At 39.0% G+C, this 23,481-nt stretch overlaps 1 protein-coding gene across 1 annotated transcript; it reads right to left on the bottom strand.

Moving 5' to 3' along the window:
* Window positions 1-737: 737 nt before the first annotated feature.
* On the bottom strand, window positions 738-23,342 carry LOC140929850 (cilia- and flagella-associated protein 69-like). Its single transcript, XM_073379550.1, has 33 exons — window positions 23,219-23,342; window positions 23,082-23,147; window positions 22,721-22,786; window positions 21,356-21,465; window positions 20,332-20,408; window positions 19,765-19,866; window positions 18,833-18,906; window positions 18,553-18,625; window positions 17,666-17,747; window positions 16,969-17,029; window positions 16,768-16,802; window positions 16,322-16,387; window positions 15,671-15,731; window positions 14,773-14,821; window positions 14,025-14,068; window positions 13,197-13,274; window positions 12,789-12,899; window positions 11,686-11,791; window positions 10,980-11,144; window positions 10,195-10,310; window positions 9,085-9,203; window positions 8,421-8,502; window positions 7,690-7,755; window positions 7,007-7,133; window positions 5,726-5,863; window positions 5,310-5,386; window positions 4,584-4,718; window positions 3,835-3,897; window positions 3,569-3,655; window positions 3,045-3,109; window positions 2,238-2,280; window positions 1,555-1,662; window positions 738-967 (listed from the first exon to the last, which is right to left on the bottom strand). The coding sequence occupies exons 1-33, from the start codon at window positions 23,303-23,305 to the stop codon at window positions 965-967; spliced, it is 2,742 nt and encodes a 913-aa protein (XP_073235651.1). The 5' UTR covers window positions 23,306-23,342; the 3' UTR covers window positions 738-964.
* Between the last annotated feature and the right edge of the window lie 139 nt (window positions 23,343-23,481).

The following is a 23,481-nucleotide window of genomic DNA, read 5'->3' as shown; positions in this document are numbered from 1 at the left end:
CCTGAACTTCTATCTTGTAATTGTGTTTGCTCACTGGAGTGGACTGCAGAAGTTTTCTAAAAATAAAGGTGGATAGCGCTATCTGACTGCATGATAAATTAGGGTTTTCGTAATACAGCTGAACCTCTCTACAACAGTCACCTTGGCCATTGTGAGAGGTGGCCGTTGTAGAGAGGTTTAAGCAAGAGTCAATGTAGGGACTGTCCGCCAGAAAAGTGGCCGTTAGTGGAGCTAAGCTCGACTTCACTTTTCCATTGGATAGTGGTGGGTAGCGCCATCCGAACCGTTGAACAACCGAGGTCTCGCGTGTTAATTGAAAAGTTTCCTCTTCTATTAAGGTTCAAGCTCCGAACTATGGAACAAGGTTCTCAATTTGGAGCTGAAATTTCGTAGAGTGCACTCCGCTAGGAACATCTGAAGGAACACAGGCCACAAGAATAGGTGTCTTTCTAAAAGAGGGTCAAAGAAAATGGCTGTGAAAAACAACAGCGACTAACTCTTGAGTGTCCGCTTTAGGGAGGTCTCCTTTGAAAAAGACAGAGAACTAAGATTGATAGATTATGCTTTGTGAATTTACAAGTTATGTTAATTAAAAGACCGCGTGAGGCCATGTACTTATGCTTCAAAGAAAAAACAAATGAACAATTCAAACAATACGTAGTTTACTGTTTGGTTTTAATTTGTACAATATACACAACAATACAAAACTTGTTTATGTGAGGCTTACACCAAAATTTCCCGTGCAGATTAGCTAATGGAGATTGTGGTAAAATGGATCGATACGTACACACGGCTTGCAAACAAATCACTAAAATCTCGGCATTCCACAATCAACGACTCTGAAAACTACTATTTACAATATACATTTGTCGTATGAATATGTACAAGTATGGAATACATGCTTGCCTCGCAATTTTTCTTTACATGCAAGTAATCTCTATCGGTGAAATGACTCAGCTTTAAATTACTGCAACAGAGAAAAAAAAAAGCCACTGCCTTTAAAACCTCCAACTTCAAACTACTCTAAGGGGCTGTAAGGAGGGAGGAAGATCCTAGAAGGCGGATCATCCTAGCGCCATATGTTTTCTGTACTCAGTTTACATGCGAAGGGTTGTACTTGTCCCTAGCGCTAGGATCTTCCTTGTACTAGGATTTTCCTAGCTGAGAGGAAGGAAGATCCTAGTACCATGTAAACTGCTTTCACTAGGAAGATCCTAATATTAGGGACAAACCGCACAAAAATGGCGGCGAGTCGTTCGGTCGTTCAGTGGGTAATCTTTAATCGCTCATAAGCATACGGACCGCAATTTTTGCATGTAAACCCCATGAAAAGTTGTTCCTCGTTTTAGGATCTTTCACCCTCCATGTAAACAGCCCCTAACACTAAGAAAGGTGGGGGCATTTGTTTTATTTACGCGATGCGCATGCACCAAACCACCGCATTCACTCGCGTGAGTCTTACTGCACTTCACGACCAGTGCTCGCGCGCGGGAACACCAATTTCACTTTATGATGAGGGATCGAAGGCTAAACCCTCAATACTGAGGTACCTACCGTTACAACAAGCGCCTTTTTATCCTCGTCGCTTACTGTTATGTTCATGAAAGCTCTGGTTATTTCAAGTGGTGTGCTTTCGATCTCTACGCGTCTACCACAGAAGGTCTAAACACAAGCATAAAATTATATTTTTTAGTTGCTTTGCTTCATGACTTGATACCCGCTACTGGGCCCTTATCGTTACAATTCGTTTTTGTGTTACCGACCTCTGAGTTTGGGGAGGTGTCCTTTCGTTATGTTGTAGAGTCTTAAGTCTGTGAACGACACCCTCACGTGTGACCATTCAAAAGAAAACTATTGAACACTAGTTGTCTGGGTTCTGGGGTGCTGTTTATTATGCTGTTCAACGAGATTCTAACTTTTGAGGTTCCAACTTTTGAGTCTGTGAATGAAATCCTGAAATGTAACTATTTAAATCAAACTGAGCTGCTTAGCAGTATGTTAAAGCAGTGGGCTTTTTTCCTGTACAAGGCAGTATTTTAACTATTTAGTATGTAGACAAACTGATACCAAACAGAGTCTTTAAATACTTTGGCGTCACAGAAAAATATGCACGCTGCTGCGTGGGTAGCTGTTAAAAGAATTGAGCTGAAAAAAGAGAGCCTTTAACGGAGAGCTGAGATTTGAGAGACAGTTACTGGAACTTTTTCCAGTAACGTTTTTCCTTTGCGATTACTTACAGTCGTGTTAAGGTCTTCTTGTAATGTGTCATGCGTAATTTCTCTGAAAATCAAAGAAAACGAAAAATCATTAGACATGCCAAAAAGGCAAGTTTATTTAAGCCGTCGACTCTTCTGTGAATCTTAACAAACAGCTGAAATAGTTTTTTTCAGGGAGAGAAATTTCGACGCAGAAATTTCGACGCAGAAATTTTAAGTGTTCAAGACAAAATATACTCCCAAAAATTAAGCGATGCGCGTAATTTCATTCACAGGCAGAGTAGGACTCTGGACCTTCTCTTTGCCTCTTCGCCTCCAGAGACTTTTTTTTCCTGGGAACTGCCTCTCTGTCGGGCCACACTCCTTGCTTTTACCCGTCGCGCATGGTATCATGGGTATTATTGTATGCATTGTTTTTCATGTTCTCATGACACCCTACGTTCTTCGTCTACTGCAAGAGAGTGGAGCCTGGGGACGACACAGTTATTTCCGTCACTTCTCGGCAGGATTAGCTTAGTCGGTAGAGCGCTTGACTGCAGAGCGGGAAGTCGCGGGTTCGAATCCCGGGGCGGGACCAATGCTCAGGGTCAAAAAGACTGAGAAATGAAGGTACTCCTTTTACAGTGCAAGCGGCTAGACCTTAACGCGGCTCGGATGACCACGTAAAATGGCGGTCCCGTCTCCAGTTGGAGACGTAACACTCCAAAAAAGTGCATTTTTTTCTCACAGAGTGAGTGTTGTTCGAGCCCAAATCGATAGACCTGTCCTGTACAAGTTGTTTTCAATAGAACATCAGTGACACAAACAGTTACACAGAGGAAAACTTACTTGGAATGATCACTATGATCGAGCCTGGACGCTTCTATAGCACTCAGCTGTTTTCTCTTCGCAGCCTGCGGACGGTTCAAAACAAGCAATGTGATTATTGTAAGTGTTCCAAAAAAGGAAATACCTTACTCGACAACCCTAATCTGCCGCTAATAAGCCCTGGTTTTTAGGGCTTATAAAAAGAGGGCCTTATATCCGCGGGGTCTTACAACCGGAAGAGAAAACGCGCTTCGGAAACAAGCTACAGCAGTGCTGATCGAAATATGTTTTGCATTTACTGGTTTGTACTTATGCTTCAAAACTTTATAATATATCGAATTAATTTTAATTACAAGCTGGAGGGGGGTTTATATCCCGGGGGGGCTTATAATCGGAAGTATTTATTTGTTTACGGGTAGATGGGGCTATAACCGGGGAGAGCTTATAAGTGCGGGGGGGTGGCTTGCTTTATACTGTCAGTATTGAACCTAAACAGTAAAGGAAATAATCAATCCGATAACAAGACTTCTCAAACAATCACCCACCGTGAGAACTGTGTAGTCAGACGTTCGATTGACATAATCGGAGAAATCGTTGAGCGCTTTTTCTTCCTGGCGGTGGTTCTCTTTTATCTGAAAATAAAATTATCACTATAGTTAAAAGGAAGGCAGATGAGATCAGAATCGACTGAAAGCAAAGAGGAATGCAGTAAAAAAAAATTAACCGAGAATACACATGGAAAGATTTACATTAGATTTGGATAAATTCTACCGGCAGTGTTTCGAGCAGAATAGGCGATTTTAACACTTACCGAATCATAATATTCCTCTTCTTCAATAAGGTCCTGATTTCGCTGCGCTTGTAACAGCTGATCCTGAACAACGAAAAACAAACACATTTACAAAGTGTACCCAGAAGCCACTTATGAGGTTTCTGTTATAACTCAGCAAAAACTGAGCTGATCGCACTACGCTCACAAAATCTGAAAGTGGGGAGCAAGGATTACGCAGTGGTGAAATCTCTCGCCTCCCACCAACGTGGCCCGGGTTCAAGAAAGAAAACCCAAACCCACGTGATTCGTGATTTGCTTACAAGCATTTTTCCCGCGCTCGGAACCTACAGCATGGTTTTTTCGGATTGGTTGGGCGTCTGGGTCCTTCGTTGTCATTGGCCAAAGGTAACCTCTTTGTTTGTGGTCTCACGATATACACACAGTCGTTGGAATCCTGCGGGTGACTATATGAACCCTTTTCGGTAATTATTTTTTTTGATACTGTTTGCTTTCAGTGTGAGGCTAGCTAGAAGCTAGTCATAAATTACTCTTCGAAACGAAACTCTTCAAACATAAATCTTGTGTGGAATGTAATAAAATACATAACTACTGTTTCATAACAATTACCTCATGCAAAGAAACAATAATATTAACATATCGTAACTACGGGCCGGGGCTTTATGAATCCGGTCCTAACATCGCATCCATAGTTAGCCCTAGTCTCTCCTACCTCTCCTTTAGTTTATTCCATTTACATCCCTAGTCTCCCCTCCCTCAAGATAACTAACCTGAGTGGCTGACACTCCAGCAGCTCTATCGTTGAGTATTTTGGTGATCTCGTTCATGGAGTCGGCGTCTGGAGAAACAGGTCTGATGTTCTCTAGCTCCAGCTCCATTTTAATCTCCTTCCATACTTCTAACATCTAGACACAATACAATGAAAACTTATTCGGTTATTCAATTTTCATTGGACTATAGCCTGCCTAGCTGACTCTCTTGTTATCGAAGGGGAGCGCGAATAATCGGCAAGGTTGTTTGGCCGCTCCCGCGGGCTGTTTAGCAGCTACTTTTCTCGCGGCTTTCTCGCTCGTTCGCGCGCACGCTCCCAACAAAACCGCCAACAAAAAGTTTTCAAAAGTTCTTCTTATTTGTTTGTAACGTTTGAAATAATGCTTGTGAGACATATTTGTTTGACACAGGCTGTGATTTTGCCATTCACTAGTTGTTTCTCAGTTTTTATAGCGATTAAATAAGGACGTGTACTTGGCATTATAAAAAAAATAAACTAGACAGTCGTGACTGCAAAGTCCCTTTAAGGTGATGTTACACGGGACGATTTGCAACGACGATTTTTAGTGCAATACAGCGTTGCAATATTGTTGCAACACCGCGTTAGTCACAACATTGATCCAACATTGCAACGCCGTGTTGCGCTAAAAATCGTCGTTGCGAATCGTCAATCGTCCTGTGTAACATCACCTTTAAGGTACTCAATTGAGCAATTCTGTTTTCACCTTAAAATCGAGGTATTTCTCAATCACGGCGACGGTCACATAATCCATGGTTGATAAACCAGGAATTGCATTAAAACCTGAAAAAAAAAAGAAAAGAGATAAAACAATTCAAGCAGGTTTGAAAAATAAATCCTAGTCTCAAAAGGACTCAGATTTTTTTAGTACAGTAGCTATGAGCTTTCGACTGTATCGCACAGTCTTCACCAGCAATAAACACTCAGTGTTGTTACGTGAATTAGTCACGTAACAACGAATGATTAAGAATCGCGGGAAGTTCATAACCAGGGTTGAACGCAGGGGTCTAATATGGATGGCCTCCTTGATTTTTCTGTTATTTCGAACTGGTTGCTAGTTTATAAGCGTTGTCTCTTTCTGTAGTGATAGTAAATAACGTTTTTGATCAAACTGTTACATACCCAGTTTACAAAACATGGAGTAGATTTTGGCTCTCATGTTTTCAGACACATCCACGATGGCCTGACTTGGCCGGTCAGCGGGTAGCGGGATGACACCTTGGCGTTCCTGTACTGTTCCCATGAGAGGCCGCTGTAGGTCTGCAATGCATGCAAAAATTGGTTTTCATATTCACTATGGTGTTACCTCTACTAACGACAATCTCTTTACAACGGCCACTTTTTTGGCTACGGCGATTACATTCCCTCTTGTTTTAAACTCTTAAACGGGTATTTCTCCACAATGGCCACCTTAGTCTTCCCTAAGGTGGCGGTAAGTTTGACTGTGGGGTAGGTAAGTACTAGCTAGGTAAAAAGGACGAGAAAACACGCTAGCCTCCACAACACTCGGCTGGTTTTCATGGAGGGCGCGCGTACATTTAAAAGCCGTATATTACAGTATAAAACTACAGTAACTTCTAATACTATATTACAGAAAGACGGATAAAAATTAATTGACTTCTATAAAATATAGAGCTTAGCTAGACCCAATTACATTCTAATAAACTTCTTGGATGAAGGGAGTGACTCGGCGAGTTTTGCTTCATTTGAGAGTTGGTCCCAAAGCATAGCACCGCTAAATTCAAAACTTTTTTGTAGAAACTCTCTCTTCCCCTCAGAAAGTGTCAGATCAGTAGCCCTGTTTACCTAGATGGTAATTAATCTGATCGACATTCCAAACTAAAAAAACAGTTCCCAAGGAAGGGTACGGTGTGGTTTATACATTTCAATGGGTAAAATCCCTGAAATGATAACCACTTGCCTGTGAATACAGCCCTCTGTCCTCGCTCCTCGCTCCTTGCTTCTCGCTCCTCGACGCGCTAAACGTCCCTAGTTGCGAGGAGCGAGGAACGAGGAGCGAGGAGAGAGGAGAGAGACGGCTGTATTCGCAGGCTAGATAATCACTCAACTGAAAGTTAAGGCCGATACACACGAGGGGTTTTGCTACTGGAGCATGCTCCAGGGGCACGCTCCGGGAGCAAGCTCCTCCGTGTGTACCGACGATTTCATGGGTATACATCATCCTCGGATGCAGAATTTCCACCCCGCAAAATGCTCCACGATATTTAACCGGTTAAATATTTGGAAGCAAGCTCCCGAGGCAAATTGAGCGACCTTGAAAACGCTCCCTCGTGTGTACTGACACGTGAAAAATGAGCCTGGAGCTTGCTCCGGGAGCAAAACCCCTCGTTTGTATCGGCCTTTAAGACTGACAAGTTCATCAAAATAACAAATAGTATTTACCGGCCATTTTTCCAGTTTTGTCTCTCGTTACGCCCATGTTAGACTCCTCGTTTTTCCATAATTCCACCAACAGTTTACCAGCTGAAATCTGCTTCTTCCCTCTCCACGACTGCACATGCGCGAGGGCCTGAAAAGATCCAGACAACGTAGGTATGCTCGATAAAAAAGCTCCTGAACAGAATATAATTTACCAGTCCACAAAAAATATACTTTTTTGATACAAAAAAACCCTCAGGAAATCGAAAATGCAAGATGAAATTTACTTTTAGTTCCAACTTTACAACTTTCAAGGTAATCTCTATTGTTTTCGAGACATATCCAAGACCCAGAAGATAAAATTTCCCCGAGGTAAGTTACCTAGGGAAAATCGGTCACACTTAAAAAAATCAGGTTTCCCTAGGTAAACTGTCAACAAGTCGTGTTTACCTAGGCAAAAAGTCTGTAGTGTGACCACAGCTATTATGGTTATTTCAACAAGGAGATTCCTCGTACAGTTGCGCAAATTCAAGTCGAACTTTAAGACCGTTGGTATAGTTCAAGATTTGTGTTTCTTTAATTTGGAAGTAAAGCCTTGTAGAGATTTTTAAAGCTTGTAACAACTAAGAAAAAAAGAACTTTGCAACAGTTTAAACGTCTTTTGATCAATCATTCAAATGACCAAACTAAGGAGTTAATTCAGTTACCTTAACATTTTCACATAAATCTACCAGGCATCCTAACACCAAGTTTTGCATTGTGAGGGGACAGATCTGTAGGCAAAGTTAATATATACCAAATCAATCCTGATTTAAATTAACGTCTTTCACAAATGGCTTAAAAACCTGTACATAACTTCAGCTTTGAGGACACTTCCCTACTGCGGATGCCCTGTGATTATTAATATTATCGACTCGACAACAGTCTCCGAAAATGAGAATTACATGTTGCATGTTGCATTGCAAACACCGTGATTGGCAAAGTGATTTTTTACTGAGTGGCTGTGGAATTAGTAATGAAAGTGCACGTCTTAGTTACAAAGCTATCGCAATTTTGAAGGTGATGGTACACGGGGCGATACGCAACGACGATTTTTAGCGCAACAAAGCATTACAACATTGTTGCAGTGTTGTCTCCGATGGTCTCAACATTGTTCCCACATTGCGAAGTCTAGTTGCGCTAAAAATCGTCGTTGCGAATCGTCCCGTGTAACAAACACGCAATCTCTGAGACAGACGTTTTCATCTTCATCTACATTCATAACTTGCAAGATCCTAAATAAGGACATTTTGCGAGTGTTTTAAACGCGCGCGAGGACTCTTAGCGTGAGATTAATGATAGGCTTTTAAACCATGCTTTCCAGTCGCCGAAGGTTGTAAAACGTTTACGAAGCACCTGGCTAGTCTTATGCCAACAAACAAACTTTCTCAATAATGACCTCCAATAAATCCATAAGATGGAATATTCCATCGTTCTCAAGGAAGAGCTGTTCGGTCAAATAGCATCCCAGTACCGCAGACCTGAAGGAAAACAATATTTACGATATATAAGAACCCAAAGAGTAAACCAGCTGTAGGCGAATCCTAACGATCATGCATATTGCACAGGTTCGAAATTTTTCAAGCAATTAGTTTCTATTTTCCTCTGTGTCATATCTCTTGTCATAATCTGAGACAAAGAAACAGAGGAATTCAACTGGATAACAGGTTTTCAACGAAAGAAAAATTCGAACCACAAAAATCATGTTAGAAACGGTGCTTCCTTCTTGACGTTATAAAGTGAAGCTGATCCACGAAACACGCAGATTTGTTCACTGCCGAAGATGAGAAGCCAATATCTAGCGGCTTTTAAAATCAAACAATGGCCTGGCAAATGTTGTCCTCAAAGTTGTCCGTTAACTACGATTAGAGGGTTTTAAAGATTAGGTCAAATGCTATCATGAAAAGTTTGTTTTCTTCTGTATAAGTAAATGGGTTGTCTTTTCCTCTGTCTTTGATTGCATGAGCTGTAAGAGTTTTTTTTTTTTAAATAAACATGGCTTGTGGAAGAAAAAATATTCAGACAAACTAAAAACTATCAGTAAAGTACTTTCAGCTTCTCACCAGACGCAGTCCACCGCAGAGAGAAGAAGCCGATGGTGTCCTAAGGGACTGTTAATCTTGTCAGGATCTCTCTTTAGATACTCAACTAACACCTGAACACCTTGGGAACCAAACAGTTCCTGCAACAATAGTTAGTGTGAGATCGTAAGGGTACTTCAAACCCGTTATCTTTTATTGAATGAAAACATCTAACGGTTTGACTAGTTAAAGAAAAAGACGAAAACAAAAGATTTAAATAATTAAGTTTCACAAAAGTGCAACAAACGGTAAGAAGACGCGAAAGATAGAAGAAAGCGTAGCTAAGAAAACTTTTAAAAATTTCCCCGTGGTAGAAAAGCAGGACAATCACAAAATACAGTAATTTGAAATCCGCCGAAGAACAAACGTGCACTCGACTCTTGACTCGCTAACTAGACTAACTGTCTAGACTAACTGTCCGCCTCTAATTTATGTTGCTAGCTAATAATGCATGCCGTGAAAAACATATATAGTCCCTAGGGTGTAACGAATCAATGAAAAAGGGAACTGATCTACCTTCCATACTGCGCTCATGCAAGAGGAATGATGTACAAGGCAACATGATTCCCTGGTACTAAACGAAGTTTTACACGAGTAGGGTCCGCCCCGAGTCCAACCCTTTACCCGTTTATGTACCATTTTTGACAGAAGACTCTTCTGGGTCTTTTTACAGACCGAAATGAGAGATTTCCCTGTCCTTGGGGTACCCCCACCGTGCGGGGCCTCTGAACAGGCCACTATAGGAAGTAGCCCCCTTCCCCCCGGGAACATAATAGAGAAACGTCAATGGGGTAAGACATATAAAAGGGCTGTACCCAGGGATGAAGCCAATCAATATATGATACAATTGCTGGCTGGCACTGGGTAGGTAGGTCCTTACAGTGTGGGCCTTACCAAGTGGTATGAGGAGTTGCACTAACAGTAGGCGGATTTAGCAAAGACAAAAGAGACGCCAGTAACAACGGCGCCCGCAGATCTGGAAACTGAATTAACCAATAACAGAGTGGAAAATTAAGCACCGGAAGTTGAGTTCAGTCCTTTCCGCACATGTATTTACAACAACTTTATCTATTACTGCAAGCTTCGTCTTACCTTTCTATGCGTGTCTACTTCACACAGGGAAGACACAATAAACAGCATATCACACTGCAGTTCAACATCAATGCTATCATTCTCATCAGGGCTCGTGCTGGCGTTTAGAAGAATCCCTACACAGAGAGACAAACACTGATTTGTTAAGACATTACGCTTCGCAAGCGCAAAAAGTGCATGTTTATAAAAAAGTTCCCTGACATCCAAACAATTTTCACCGACCTTGATTTGACGTTCAGTTTTCATCAGATTCTTTTACAGACCGTTAATACTCATGTCTTCATTTTCAATCGCTTAAATTATATAGGTTGGACTATTCACTTTTCAGGACTTTCAGTTGTTGCTGCTTTTTTGTTTCTTTGTTTTTTCTTTGGGCTTCACGAATCTAAAATATGGCGACATGAACAAAAGATTCCCTGATTTTTTAATAACTCTGCCCAGGACTAAGATTTCCCGTTACGTTTTCAAAATTCCTTGACTATGAAAAAGAATGGGATTCCCCCTGACTTTTCACTATGATCATGGAAAGTGTGCACCAATCCATTGGTGTCGCGGATGGCGACTGAGATCAACAAATGACGTACTGTGATACAACGGACTCAAAAGACACTAACAATATCTAAACCACCTTACAATACAACAGAACAACAGGTTTTGTAACCCAGAGAATTCCGTCCCCCTTTTCGGAAAGGGCAGTTTCCCCGATTCATTTCCCAAAGTGCTATGATGCCCAAGTTATCTTGTAAGCTATAAAAATATCTTACCTGAGTAAAACTGCAACTTACCAACAACTTGACCGATTGCTCCCTGATCAACAAGGTCCTGGTTCAAGGCATCATCACCCACAGATACCATGCTTCTAATAAGCCGCAGACAAAACCGCATCTGGGAACGCTTGTTGCCTCGACCACCGCTACCATGGAAACTGTTGCCATGACCACCATAGTCAGCTACGAGCGAGGGAAAAAATATACGAAAAATTAAAAAGGAATAATTCGTCTATGACTACACTAGCTTGACAGAAGTTTCCTAGTCAGATATTTCAAGGGATCTTCACTAATATCTTGATCCGAATCAAAGTATACGTTTGATTTGATGTTAAGTAAATTAGTCTTCAGGTCTATGGGTGAAGTTCGTTAAAAGACCGTATTTTTTTTTTCAAATGAAATGAGCCTCGTATTCCCCATTCCAGAAACTATAAGGTGGGATGGATACAAGTTCTCGGAACAACGATTTCTGAGGTCGTTTCGGTGGACAAGTGTTACTTGTGATTGGCTGGTGGTTGCCTTGGATACCATCGACCAATCATAATTAACACTTGTCCATCCATACTGTCCCAGAAATCGCTGCACCCAGAGCTTGTATCCACTCTCCCGTGGGGAATATCTCTGTGCTAAGTCATGAGTACATTCTTTGGTTGATACTGGTGAAGTACATTCTATGGTGTTTACTAGGCAAATAATAACTGGAGAATAATGGTGCTCAGTTTACCTTGTCCAACACACCACTCTAAGAGCATCAGTAACCTTGTGTTACTCTGACAAGTCATGTAATCATCCAAGCAAAGCGGAGCCACAGCACTCAGTGTATCAAGAGCCTGAAGACAAACATCATCCATGGTAGTAAAACGTTAAACTACATCAAACCAGAATTTTCTTTTTTAACCAGAGCGCGACCAAAATACATGTAGTTAACGCCAAACGCAGGAAAAACCCACGCGTACAAGTGAAAATTGTGCTGCCTTGTTCGGCGTTCTGTTTGGCCTTTCAGTTTATTACATCCAAATAAGCCAATCAGAACACGGCCAAAGTACACGTAGTCAGCGTCAAGGACGGGAAAATCAGTGCGTTCATGTGAAATGTTGACTTGGTTTTTGAGGCGTTACGATCGGTCCAGCGAGATATTTTCGCCAAATACAACAAGCGTTCACCAATTGTCAAAATGTCACTGATAACTCCAAGGAGGGGCTCTTTCTGGTTACAAGCTTTTCAAGATAAGTTGACAATCCTCGAACTTTGTCCCTCCTTTCCATTTTAAACCGAAAGCAGCGGGAGATTTCTAAACTAATTTATAGCCAAGCTAGGTTCTCCTAAAAATCTGTTGCTTTTCAAACTGAACATAATTTATATGTCAGGTCTTATTCCGCTGTAACTGAGAATTTAACCTTGCCACTTTTAAAACCGTTCTCGTCCGTTCAGAGCGTTTTTTCTTATAAATGGTGAAGCATAAATGCATAACAATACATAACCGCACAATCTCGAAACTATTCTTGAGTCTTTTTAAAACGCAATATTTACAAACGTTTATTGTAATATCTACAATCGACGACAAAATGAGTTGAGACACTTCGCCCTAAATGGATTTTTTGACGTTTTCCTGACTTCAAAAGGGAAAAAGATAGCTTTTCCTCTCCCATCCCTTCCATTTAATGTTGTACCACTGTTCAAGCTACCTTTAGAAAACAAGAAACATCCCAACTTTGAATGGAAGGGACAGGGGAGGGGTGTGGATTCTTATGTTCTCTGAATTTACCCTATTTGAGTACAATGTCTCAACAATTTTGTCGCCAATTGTAAGTGTAAGGAAATGTTTACCTGCAGCTGCAATTCTTCAAACTGTGCGGGAGACCATTCGACCGCTGAAGAACTATCGTTTGCTCTCACAAACGAGAACAGTGAAAGAATGACTCTGCCCTCTGAAAAAATCTATAAAAATGAAAGAAAAAAAAAGGAACTGATAATTTCCATTCTATGCTCGCATAAATGGTATTTGAGAAAGTGACTCATGTATAAGACGCGTCACAGTTTCCCTTCGTATAAGAGGACCTAATTTCCGCAACGGAACCAGCCATGACGCTTTCATGCTTTAGACACAAGGCTAGGATCAATACCTCAGTAACGAACTCGACCGTTTTCAGAGTCACAAAAAAGGGTCATGAATTACAAAACACTGTAGATTTTCACATCATGTTATCGTCCATGCATTAAGTGAAGCTGATGTACCTGAAAGCTGGCTGAATCTGAGCTTAGTAACACTAAAGCGTTCATCAGTAGTTTCTTGAATTCAAAATCCTCATGACTCTACCAGAAAGAAAAAAAAAACACCATACATGTACTTAGATATTTATGACTACAAATCCCCTGTTAATTTTAATTTGAACAGCCTTGTGTATTCATGATCAGCAGAAAACTTAACACAACCATCTTCAATAACAGGCAGCTGTTCAAGGGAATATGCGTTCCTACAAAAAGTTCAGAGAGACTGAATGCCAATTCTAGCACTCCTGACTAAAGACGAGGCAATAACGTCGGGTACTGGAACGGTTTGATTTAGGGGACGGTTGATATATTTTAATACCGCACTGATGGATAATTTTTTCGTACATCAGAAACCAGGAATAACCTCTCAGGAAATGCTTCGGTCTATAGCTTCAAAAATTATTTTTTCCTACATTGACTAATATGAAAACTCCATAGTACCACAATGCCTTGAATAACAAACCATACTCTAATAAGCGTCTTCCCCAAACAAATGGTTAGTGCCCACACGTGCGCCCTCTTATCTCCCTTCGCTTTCTCAGATACAAATTAAACTTTTGCTACACCACCATTAATTCTTTGTTAATAGTCTACGATCTCTTTCTTCCGCTACCACATTTCCTGCCAAATTAAGGTTTCTGATAGCCCCCGACAACGCCCTGAATTAAATAAGGACCCCTATTTTGACTGAAGTTTGAAATAAACATTTTATATTACAAGCGGTGAAGTATTTTCAGAGATACAGTGCACTAAGAGAAACGAAAAATAATCATATTCAGTCAATTTCATTACCTGGTCGAGTTTCAGACTTCTAACCAGTTCATGATGGCTTTTAACTGGAAGAAACAGACAAGTATAAAAACAAAGATTTATAAAATGCATCAAAAACATCCTGTGTCAAGATTTTCCTTCCAGACAAACTGGAAGAAGAACAAAAAACTGGAAAAGTGGTTTGTCAAGACGCTTGAAACAATTTTCCTTTCGGCTACATTCATTTTGATGACATCACTGAAATCTCTGCCAGTTCTTTCAAAAGTAAAGGAATGTACTTACAAGTTATTTTACACCTTTAAACTAAGTATGTTGTGAAATCTGTAAAATTTATATTAGTGTTATCTAAGAAGAACTTTCTTGCAGCACTTTTGATCAAGCTTTAAGAGAAGATTTTTTCTCCTGTGAATGAAGTCACTCATAATGTGCACATGCCCGGGTTCTACAGTGGGTATGTAGGGTATTTGAGAGGTAAAAGCTTCCCCCCGAAGTGCCCAGCTTCCCCCCAAAAAGATTGTTATCATTACAGTATATAAGTAACTATATGGGAAAAAATTATCCAGACGCCATGAGGTCAGTGCATACACTGTAATTTTTCTCAAGATTGTGTCTCAAAATGCACCAGATTGCATCTCAGCGCATATTCATTTCAAAAAATTTCCGGGGGGGCATGCCCCCGGACCCCACTAGGAAGATATCGGCCACTAGGGACATCTCCCCAAAACGATAAATCCTAGATAGAACCCTGCATGCATATTAAAATTATTACCCTCTGTGAAAGTCGCCAACACAACTATCAGCTTTGTAAACCCAGTTTCCTGAAAAACAATAAAAATGTCCTTATTAAGCAACGCGATTTTACATGTGATGCAGCGATCAGAGTTTAAAACATTAGGGATGGGATATATTACAAAGTAAAGAGGAAACATAAGGCTTTGAACTGGACGAATTTGTTACAAAGTTTGGATGGCCTAGTGTACGTTGTGTTCTCATAAACCATATCTGACGGCAACTGGACTCAGAAGTCGGTAGCCATACCTGTTGATTGACTTATTTTACATTAGGGTGAACAGCTGTAAGTCCGTGTTCTGTCATAGCCATGTATAGCCATGTATTGCCATGTATACTGAGACGGTAATTTACAAGTTAATCCCCACTAATGAACTGAAGGAAGGCTGAACTCTAACAAAATTGCAGGAACCCAAAAGGGTTAAAAAGACTGCACCTTTTTGTTACCAAGAGGCAAAGTATTTATTACCAGGGGGAGACTGGGTACTGCTAGAGCACAGTCCTCTATCTTGTAGCCATAACAAATAATAATTACAAAGACTTTTTGACAATAAGAATGATAAAGAAGTCACATGAACTGAATAAGAGCTGTTCTCATTTAGTAGCAATAAGGAGTTTAAGCAGCGATGTTTTTGAGCGACGCACGTCAACCGGAACTGAGTCTTTTTTTCCATTTTAACATCTCTTGACGCTATCAAATTTGTGTTGCTAAGTATCTTTACTCTTAAAGAGACGATTTGCCCCAGAATTTGTTCAAAATCACGGACTAAGAGTGTAAAAACTCCACTTCCGGTTGACGTGCGTGGCTCAAAAACCTCGTTGTTTCAACTCTCTAATATTTAGCTTTCAACTGCTGCCAATGTAGTTCATCAACCTACCAAAAAGGGAGACGTTGGACAAAGTGACACAACCAGTGATGAAATTACTAACAGATCATTTCTGCAAACAAAACAAACAGATCTCACATATAATGACCATTTATTGATGATGACTGTTACAACTATAGTTAGGTTAAGGTATTTATTTTCAATTTTTAGTCTGCATGTGAAGCCCTAAAGTTTGACCATTTTGTGATTAACAAATAACACGACTAAGCAGTACTTTCATATAGTACTATTTATTTAGTAAGTGGTACTAACTTTCGAGTCTACAGACAAAATCCTAAAGTATGACCATTCAAATGAAACCTCTTCAGTGGTGTTCTTTTCATGGTGTTATGGTTTGTCCATCATTAATTTTACAAAATAAAATTTGGAATTTTTCTCACATTTTTGCTATGGTCACCTCAGTAGTAAAAGAGTTTAATACTGGTAAACATTAACTGTTAGAAACTACAGATGAGACAGTTAAACCTGGATTTGTCTTCATGAGTGCAAAAATGAGGTCAACAAATAACTAATGGCAATTGCTTGTGAAGGCACCGTTACTACCTAAGACAGACCTTATTACCCACTTGCACTATTGCACCTTAAACCATTCGAGGATGTGGAGACATATTGAGTCATAGTCTAACACTACAGTCGTGTTACCTCAATTGTCTGTCAGCAAGACTGTAACCATCTCTGATTTGTTTGATAAAGGCATCTTTTAATGCACTGAAACGGACCCAAAAACATTTTGATAAAACTTCAAACATATATGACTAGAAACAAAAATGAAACTAGCTTGCACTGGGAAAAATAGTAGCTGGTGTGAAAATGTTGTTGAAAATATCTGCTTGTACAAATATTATTCCAAGGGTGCCTTAAGCGCAGTTAGTTCCAGTTTGTTCTGGTTTAACCTTTAATCCCCAGAGTAAATGATGTAGTCTTGTAAGGTGATGTAGTCTTTTAAATCCTAAAGTGTGACCATTCACATGAAAGCTACAGAGCAGTAGTTTCTTATAATATTGTTTATGCTGTACAAGGTGGTTCTAACTTTTGAGTCTGTGGATAAAATCCTAAAGTGTGACTGACCTGATATTTGAGTAACAAACCTGATACACTCTTTACAGTTCAGTTGATTAGCAACCTGACAGAGAATAAGACAAGGTGTTTCAAAAAATGAATTACCATAATGCACTTACACAGTACAAAAATCTGTAGCCTGTTATTCTGTGCTTATGTGAGGAATTCCTAGCTTCTCTCGCCTTGCAAAGTTAAACATAACTTTTCCCATTAAAATAATGTACTCTTACCTCCTGTTTAGAGCCAAATTCTAGCAAATTCCAGAGAATCTCCACAGTTCTAAAAGCGAGGCTGTTGATCAAAAACCAAAACAATCAGAGCATGAGGGACTAATCAATTTTACATTGAAGTACCAAAAAACTTAAGGCAGAAAATATAATGGCCAAAAAAGGACTATAGCATCTGAGTACAGCTGTCTCTCGACTTATTGCTATCATTTAATTTTGCAACAAAACAATTCTTTTTTACTCCATTCTCACTTCTAGTGAATTGGTTTATCAAACTCAGCAGACACAAATTGTTCTAGACACCTTTTCTCTTCAAGCACTAAAATTATGTAAACATCACTGAAATAACTGTAAGTTTCCCTAAAAAGGAAATGTGACTGGTTAAAATCTAGACTTTGCCATTGCTATTGTCATAAGATTATTAGGAAATTTAAGCAAATGCTACATTCACTCAAAGGTGAGCCTAAACAGTGCATAGTCTGAGTACAGTTACAGAGCACAGTCTGTGAAACAATGCTGGCCGCAAGTACAAAGGATTCCTGCCTGTACCCTCTCTATAAAAACAAGGAAGAAGTATTAGCCTGATAAACTTCAGACATCAAAATAATACTTTTCAGGCTTGATTCTGGGATTCATAAGATTCCTTCAGTGTATGTGTATTGACAAACATTGCATCTTTTTTCTCATGATAAAAAATCACCTGTCAGAGGGATCTGGAATGTTCATGCCACTGCACAACAAACCTGCGGCACTAACTGACAACATGTCATCACAGTTTAGAGCTGCAAACACAAATAAAGAACATGCAAATTTTATTTTCACATACTGTGTTCTTTTTATGACAAATATATTGAGCCAAATGTGTAATGACACATAGAATCCATTACTAATTTTTCCGATTGAGTATACAAAAATATTAGATAATATTTCTCATACTCTGTAGAAGCTTATCTATGTTCAATATACAATCATCAAAATAAGATAAACAAATGCACGATACCATCCTGTACATATAGAAAAAATACATTACGCTCTAAATTGCTTTATTCAAAGAAAAATAGAGTATTTTGAGCTCAATGAAAGATTTTTTCAGTAGCTTGTACACATGATTTTCCATGTTAAACCATTTCTCACTGTAATGAGCTCCTTCACACTTTGCCAAGAAATAATTTCTTCTTATTGTAAGGTGGGCAAATAATGTCTAGCAAGACATTTCAACAGTTCAAGTCTGTCAAAGCACAGTGTGTTGATGACAACTATTTCAGATTTGTATTCATAGACACATTTTTCAAACCTCTGAAAACAAAAAAAATCTTAAAGCAATAACTTAACAGCAGACAAAGAAATGCTCCTGATTGTCTATGAATTTTTTTATATTTTTTAGGTGTTCAATCCACCCTTGCACAAAAAAAAAACATTAGAAGGCACATTTCTTTGTGGATTAATCATTGTGATAAACTATTCAAACTAATATCCTCCCCTAATACCTGCAACAATTTTTCCAAAATTTAATAATTATAATGGATATTCCTTTTTATTTAAGAAGGACCAAGAAACCTACACCTGTAAAATGACTCAAAATTGTACCTGATGCTGAATAACACTGAAGAACTTTCATAATTTCCAGTCGTACACTCAGATCTTCAACCTGTTCTAGACTCTAAAATGAAAAAAACAAAACAAAACAAAAGTTTTTAATAAAACACATCTATATTTTCTATAAAACTGTACACAATGATGGGAAACAAAATGATTGTTATGTCTCAGACATCACGATTATGCCCAAAGGATTCACTATCAGTACAGTGACTAAAGGTTTGGACAATGTGGTAAGATTAAAACATCAACAGAGACTTCAACAACTGACCTCAACAACTGCTCTTGCAACACCACTTTTTTCCACCAAACTTACGTTGTAAGAGGAGTTTGAGGCTTGGTAGCCTGGAAAGAGATAAAAATTGCATGCATCCACACTGGTATACCATAAATAGTTAACCAGCAGACATTTACAACAGTCAGGCCCTCTTAGGGGGGTTATGTAATATGTCCCTGGTCTGAATTACAAAACCTGTCATTTCACGTATTGAGGAGGACGCCAGGTTGCTGTCGGTTAACTTTACTATTGTATTTGCATTTTTCTCTGTCGCTGTCAGTTTCAACCCATCTTTGTGTTGTTTGTCACCATTTCTGCTATCCTATGTTGCTGTTTCAAGGCCATATCGCTTGTCGGAATTTTCCCTAACAAGCCATGATAATAATGTGTACTTTCCAGAAAACAACCATGGAACTTGATACAAACTATAAAAAGTGCTTTTTGCTTTATACTAGGGAGTTTTAGCATTGACAACGGTGACGACAGCTTATTCCAATTCGCTTAAAATATCAAATGTACGCAAATTTCCCTAGAGTTGATTTCTTGAGGACCACACGCAAGTTTTGAAAGAGAAAGAAAAATTTGTGGTCGCTTGTTTACGTCCGCCATAAAAAGGGGAAATTAAGGGTTTTCAGGCCGCAGTCGTGCAGTGGCAGTAAAGAAATGTACAAAAAAGTGTGCTGCACATGCTATTAGTTGTTGTTTTGCTAATCAAACCTATTACTTTTTGACGTTCTTGCTGCTGTCCCCGTCGTCACTGCTAAAGTTCCCTATTACTTCACCCACCAACTGCTAGAGCTAGTACACTGTGTGTACTGTTGGAAATAATTTCTTAGACAATATTTTTAAGCTAAAAGTCCAAAATATATTAAAAAATTGCCATGTACAGGTAAATAATGATCCCAAATATATGAGCATATACCTACCTTCAAAATACTGCCTTTCCGATGAATGTTCAGTGTAAAATTGTATCAAGGATTCTCCTAACTGCAGCTGGACAGCAATGTTCTGTATCTTCATGGTGTGTCCTGTAAAGTGAGGTGGGAAATAAGATACTTTGTATTGAGAACTAAATTATTATTTTTTGGACTAAATTATTTATCAAATTTGTGTTTTTGCTGCAATTTTAGCTTTTGGACTAAACTATCGATTATGTCTTTTTTCTAGAAGGTGAGCTTCACTTGTAAGTGTCACTCCTCCCAGCTGTTGTATATTACTCAATTCAGCCTAATGAGCCATCAGCGGGTATAAATAAAGTTAGTGACAAATAGAAATCAGCAAAATTACTCCAGACATTTTACACATTTTTAATGACTCTACAACAGGGTTGTAGCATTCAAAAAATGGATTTCCATACGGGTACAATTAAGCAAAATTTTTGTATATTTCAATGGCAACCTTTTTTACTTCTGGAGGTTGAAGGTGACTCTAAATAACTGAAGCCTAGATAACTCTATCTTCACAGAATGTGGAAAAATAAATCCAACTCTTACCCAACTCAGTGAGAAGGTTTATAATTGACTCAGCATAAGTGGCATCATCTGAAGTCTTTTCTTTTAAAAATGGCTTCCTTTAAAATTAAGCAGAAGAGTAGATATTGATTATTGTAGCTTTCTACTAATACAAACAATAACTTTAACGATAAAATTTTATTATGTACTTATATGGATGTGTCTCATTTTTTTAAAAATAATGTAAATGGTATATCTTTTGTAATATTGTTTTAGACTTTAATCACTCACAATCATTCAGGCAATAAAATAAAAATAAAATAAAGGGATTCCATATTATTTTAAAGCAATTGCAGGGCCAAGCTACTAAAGGAGGGGAATAGTCGTTGTACCAACTGAGATGATAATTAAAAAGTAGATAATTTAAAATAATTTATAGTAATAATTTTTGAAAAAGTTTTTGATCTTTTATTATTATTATTATTACTATTACTATATTTTTATGGTGGCAGATTGACTATGCTACGAGCAGAGGCTACATTTTTGCTGTGTGAGCTGTTGTGCGAAAAGTAGCCTCTGCCGACAACCATTCAAACCCGTCCAGAAATATGGATGAATAAATTAAAAAAAAAGGTTTTTTCCTGTTCTTGACCGGTTGAGATCGTTGCGCAAGTCTTGCATGAGTCTTATGTAGCAGGTCAGAGTTGTCGCAATATTTCATTCTCGCAAAACTTGCACCATTTGATGACAGATCTGACAATTAATTTGCTTGCCAATCGCATGACAAATTTTGGGCATGCACGATAGAAAATTGAACGGTTGTCGGCAAAGGCTACTTTACGCATGCCAGCTTACACAGCAAAAATGTTGCCTCTGCTTGCAAGGTACAGATTGACTTAATCAACACAGATAACAGTGCAAAATTTTGTTTCACAAGTATTTCTGTATCTGTGTGTAGAATATGCAAACAGTACTTGGATTTGTAGATTTCTATCCTTGATATGTTTCTATGCATAACCAAACTTCTCCCTTATGTTTACTGTACCTTGAAAAGAATACTACTTACCCACAAACTTTTATCAAGTCACACAAAGGACTCTCATATTGCCGGTTACTCTCTAACCTTTCCCTGCAAACTGTGATCATATCACAGACCAAGTCAACATCTTTCATTAGCTGTTTTGTGTCAAGTCAAGGCATACACGTTATAAATACATTTTATTTGAGGAAAAACCAAATGATAGGACCATAATGGCTTCAGTTAACATGTGACATGTGTACATGTATACGTGCATTCTTAATACTGGTGAATATCCACAAAGTGATAAAGGATGCACCTCAATTATACAACAACACAACATGGAAAGAAGAAAAATGCACATTTTGGACAAATACATTACAAAATTTATGTATTTGGTTCAGCTCATATGAAGTTCAGTATTGGAATCAACGCTGGTCCACAGGCACAGTTGGCTATTAGCCAATCCAAATTAAATTAACCATTCTGAATTGATTCGAAGCTGTAAATTATTCACAATCATGACTTAATTCATTGAATTCGATAGGGTCATGTGAAGTACAGCATCTGAAATGGGCATTACTTTTCAGGCAGAAAGAAGGGACAGTTAGAAATATACCTGCATTCTTGGGCTAGCTATTTATTAGCATGACTGAGGAGTTGAACTTGGGACTACTGGGAAACAAATCCAGCTATAGTAGCAGCCAGTATGCAGAGTATGGCAAGTGCACACACAAGCCTTTTTTAAAAGCTTATTGCATTCACCAAAATCATACTAAGCATTGAACGTGGCAGCATTGGGCCTAAGACATTTGCACCTGACTTACAAGGGCATAGCCATGATATTTTTAGCCAAACCTATCATAACCTTTGAGTTCTTCCACATAATTTCCACATCCCTTGCTTACACTTTTGCTTTCTCAACAAAATGGTGAGGTTATATATGAATGATCGGACTGAAAATTTGGCTGTAATCTTCTTTGTAGCCCTTCTTTGGAGTGAACTGAACGGTGAAGCATGAACATACTGGGGAGGTCCAGGGGCATTCTCCCCCGGGAAAATTTGATATTTAGGTCATCTAAAACAGCTGGAAATGCGCTTAAAACTTGGATCCTTCTAATACTGAGCCTCTCTATGGGCATGCACCCGTATTCTGGTATAACAAATTGTATTGCACACCGTGCACGCAGCTAAAATTGGCTCTGCATGCACGAGATCTCGTCGAGTTCTGCCATACTCTGCAGACTGGAGAAGGGGTTGAAAGCTGGGAACTCCAAAGGAATGGCTGCTTATTACAGAGGTTTGACCATATTAATTTACTGGGACAGACTGAAACATGTATATATAGGTAAACTGAAACCCTCGTGGTTTAATTTGGAATACAACGTAACAATTTATTGGGTTAAAGGATACAAATCCATGACAAAAGTACTTGGTTAATCTGTGAACGGCTCGTACATGTCGATCTACAAGTTCATTCTGTTTAAAGAAAAATTCAAGTTACAATAAAGCGTCTTTAAGAATCAACATAACGTTTTAAGGGGAAAAAGGAAATACGCCATACCATTAACACAAACTATACAACAGAGTTTTTTGGAAAATGTTCACTTCAAAAAAGAATTTGTCAAGAATGTACTGCAAGATTTTGCACGCAGCTTGGACAACAAGTTGTACACTTGACGTTGTTAACTGAACCGCTAAAAGTCAGTTTAAAACTGCAAAAGACAAATGTGCAATTACAAGGACTTAAAATAATGATCGTGTTCAAACTTACCGAATGTTTATCGGTAAGAAGTTTGTGTGTTTTGACCACACTGACTGGTACGAGCTTACCGGAATGCTGCAAAAACAACAAATCATCTCTTAATTTTGTCGGTTATTTTAACACCTTTGCATAAAAATGGTTCTTACCTTTCCATCCGTCCGCAAATTGTCTAAGTCTTCGTCTGTCATAACGTTATTAACGACGGGAATTGGCCGAGCAGTGGCCGCCGCCATTTTGATTTTCACTCGCCTACGTTGCCTAGCAACCGTAAAGTTTACCGCCTTCAGGGAACTTCAGAGATAGGTACGTCATATATGTTTGGCGAATTTTCCAATTAGCCTGATGTGGTCTGAGATGGGAGCAGACCGTGACAGTCCCCCTATTTTTCCGTAAGATCGTCGAGATCGAG

Source organism: Porites lutea, chromosome 3, assembly GCF_958299795.1.
Source record: "Porites lutea chromosome 3, jaPorLute2.1, whole genome shotgun sequence".
Taxonomy (NCBI): Eukaryota; Metazoa; Cnidaria; class Anthozoa; order Scleractinia; family Poritidae; genus Porites; species Porites lutea.
Note: the sequence above shows the minus strand (reverse complement) of the source record. Positions and strands in the feature narration are given on the sequence as shown.

Bases quoted from the DNA above. Each gene is read 5' to 3' on its own strand.
- LOC140929850 (XM_073379550.1), bottom strand. From the start codon at position 23,305: ATGGCGGCGGCCACTGCTCGGCCAATTCCCGTCGTTAATAACGTTATG. The intron at 16,388-16,767 runs GTTTGTTACTCA...GGTCCGTTTCAG, and splicing joins AACTGTAAAGAGTGTATCAG to TGCATTAAAAGATGCCTTTA. The intron at 3,656-3,834 runs GTAAGTGTTAAA...TTTTATTTTCAG, and splicing joins AAGAGGAATATTATGATTCG to ATAAAAGAGAACCACCGCCA.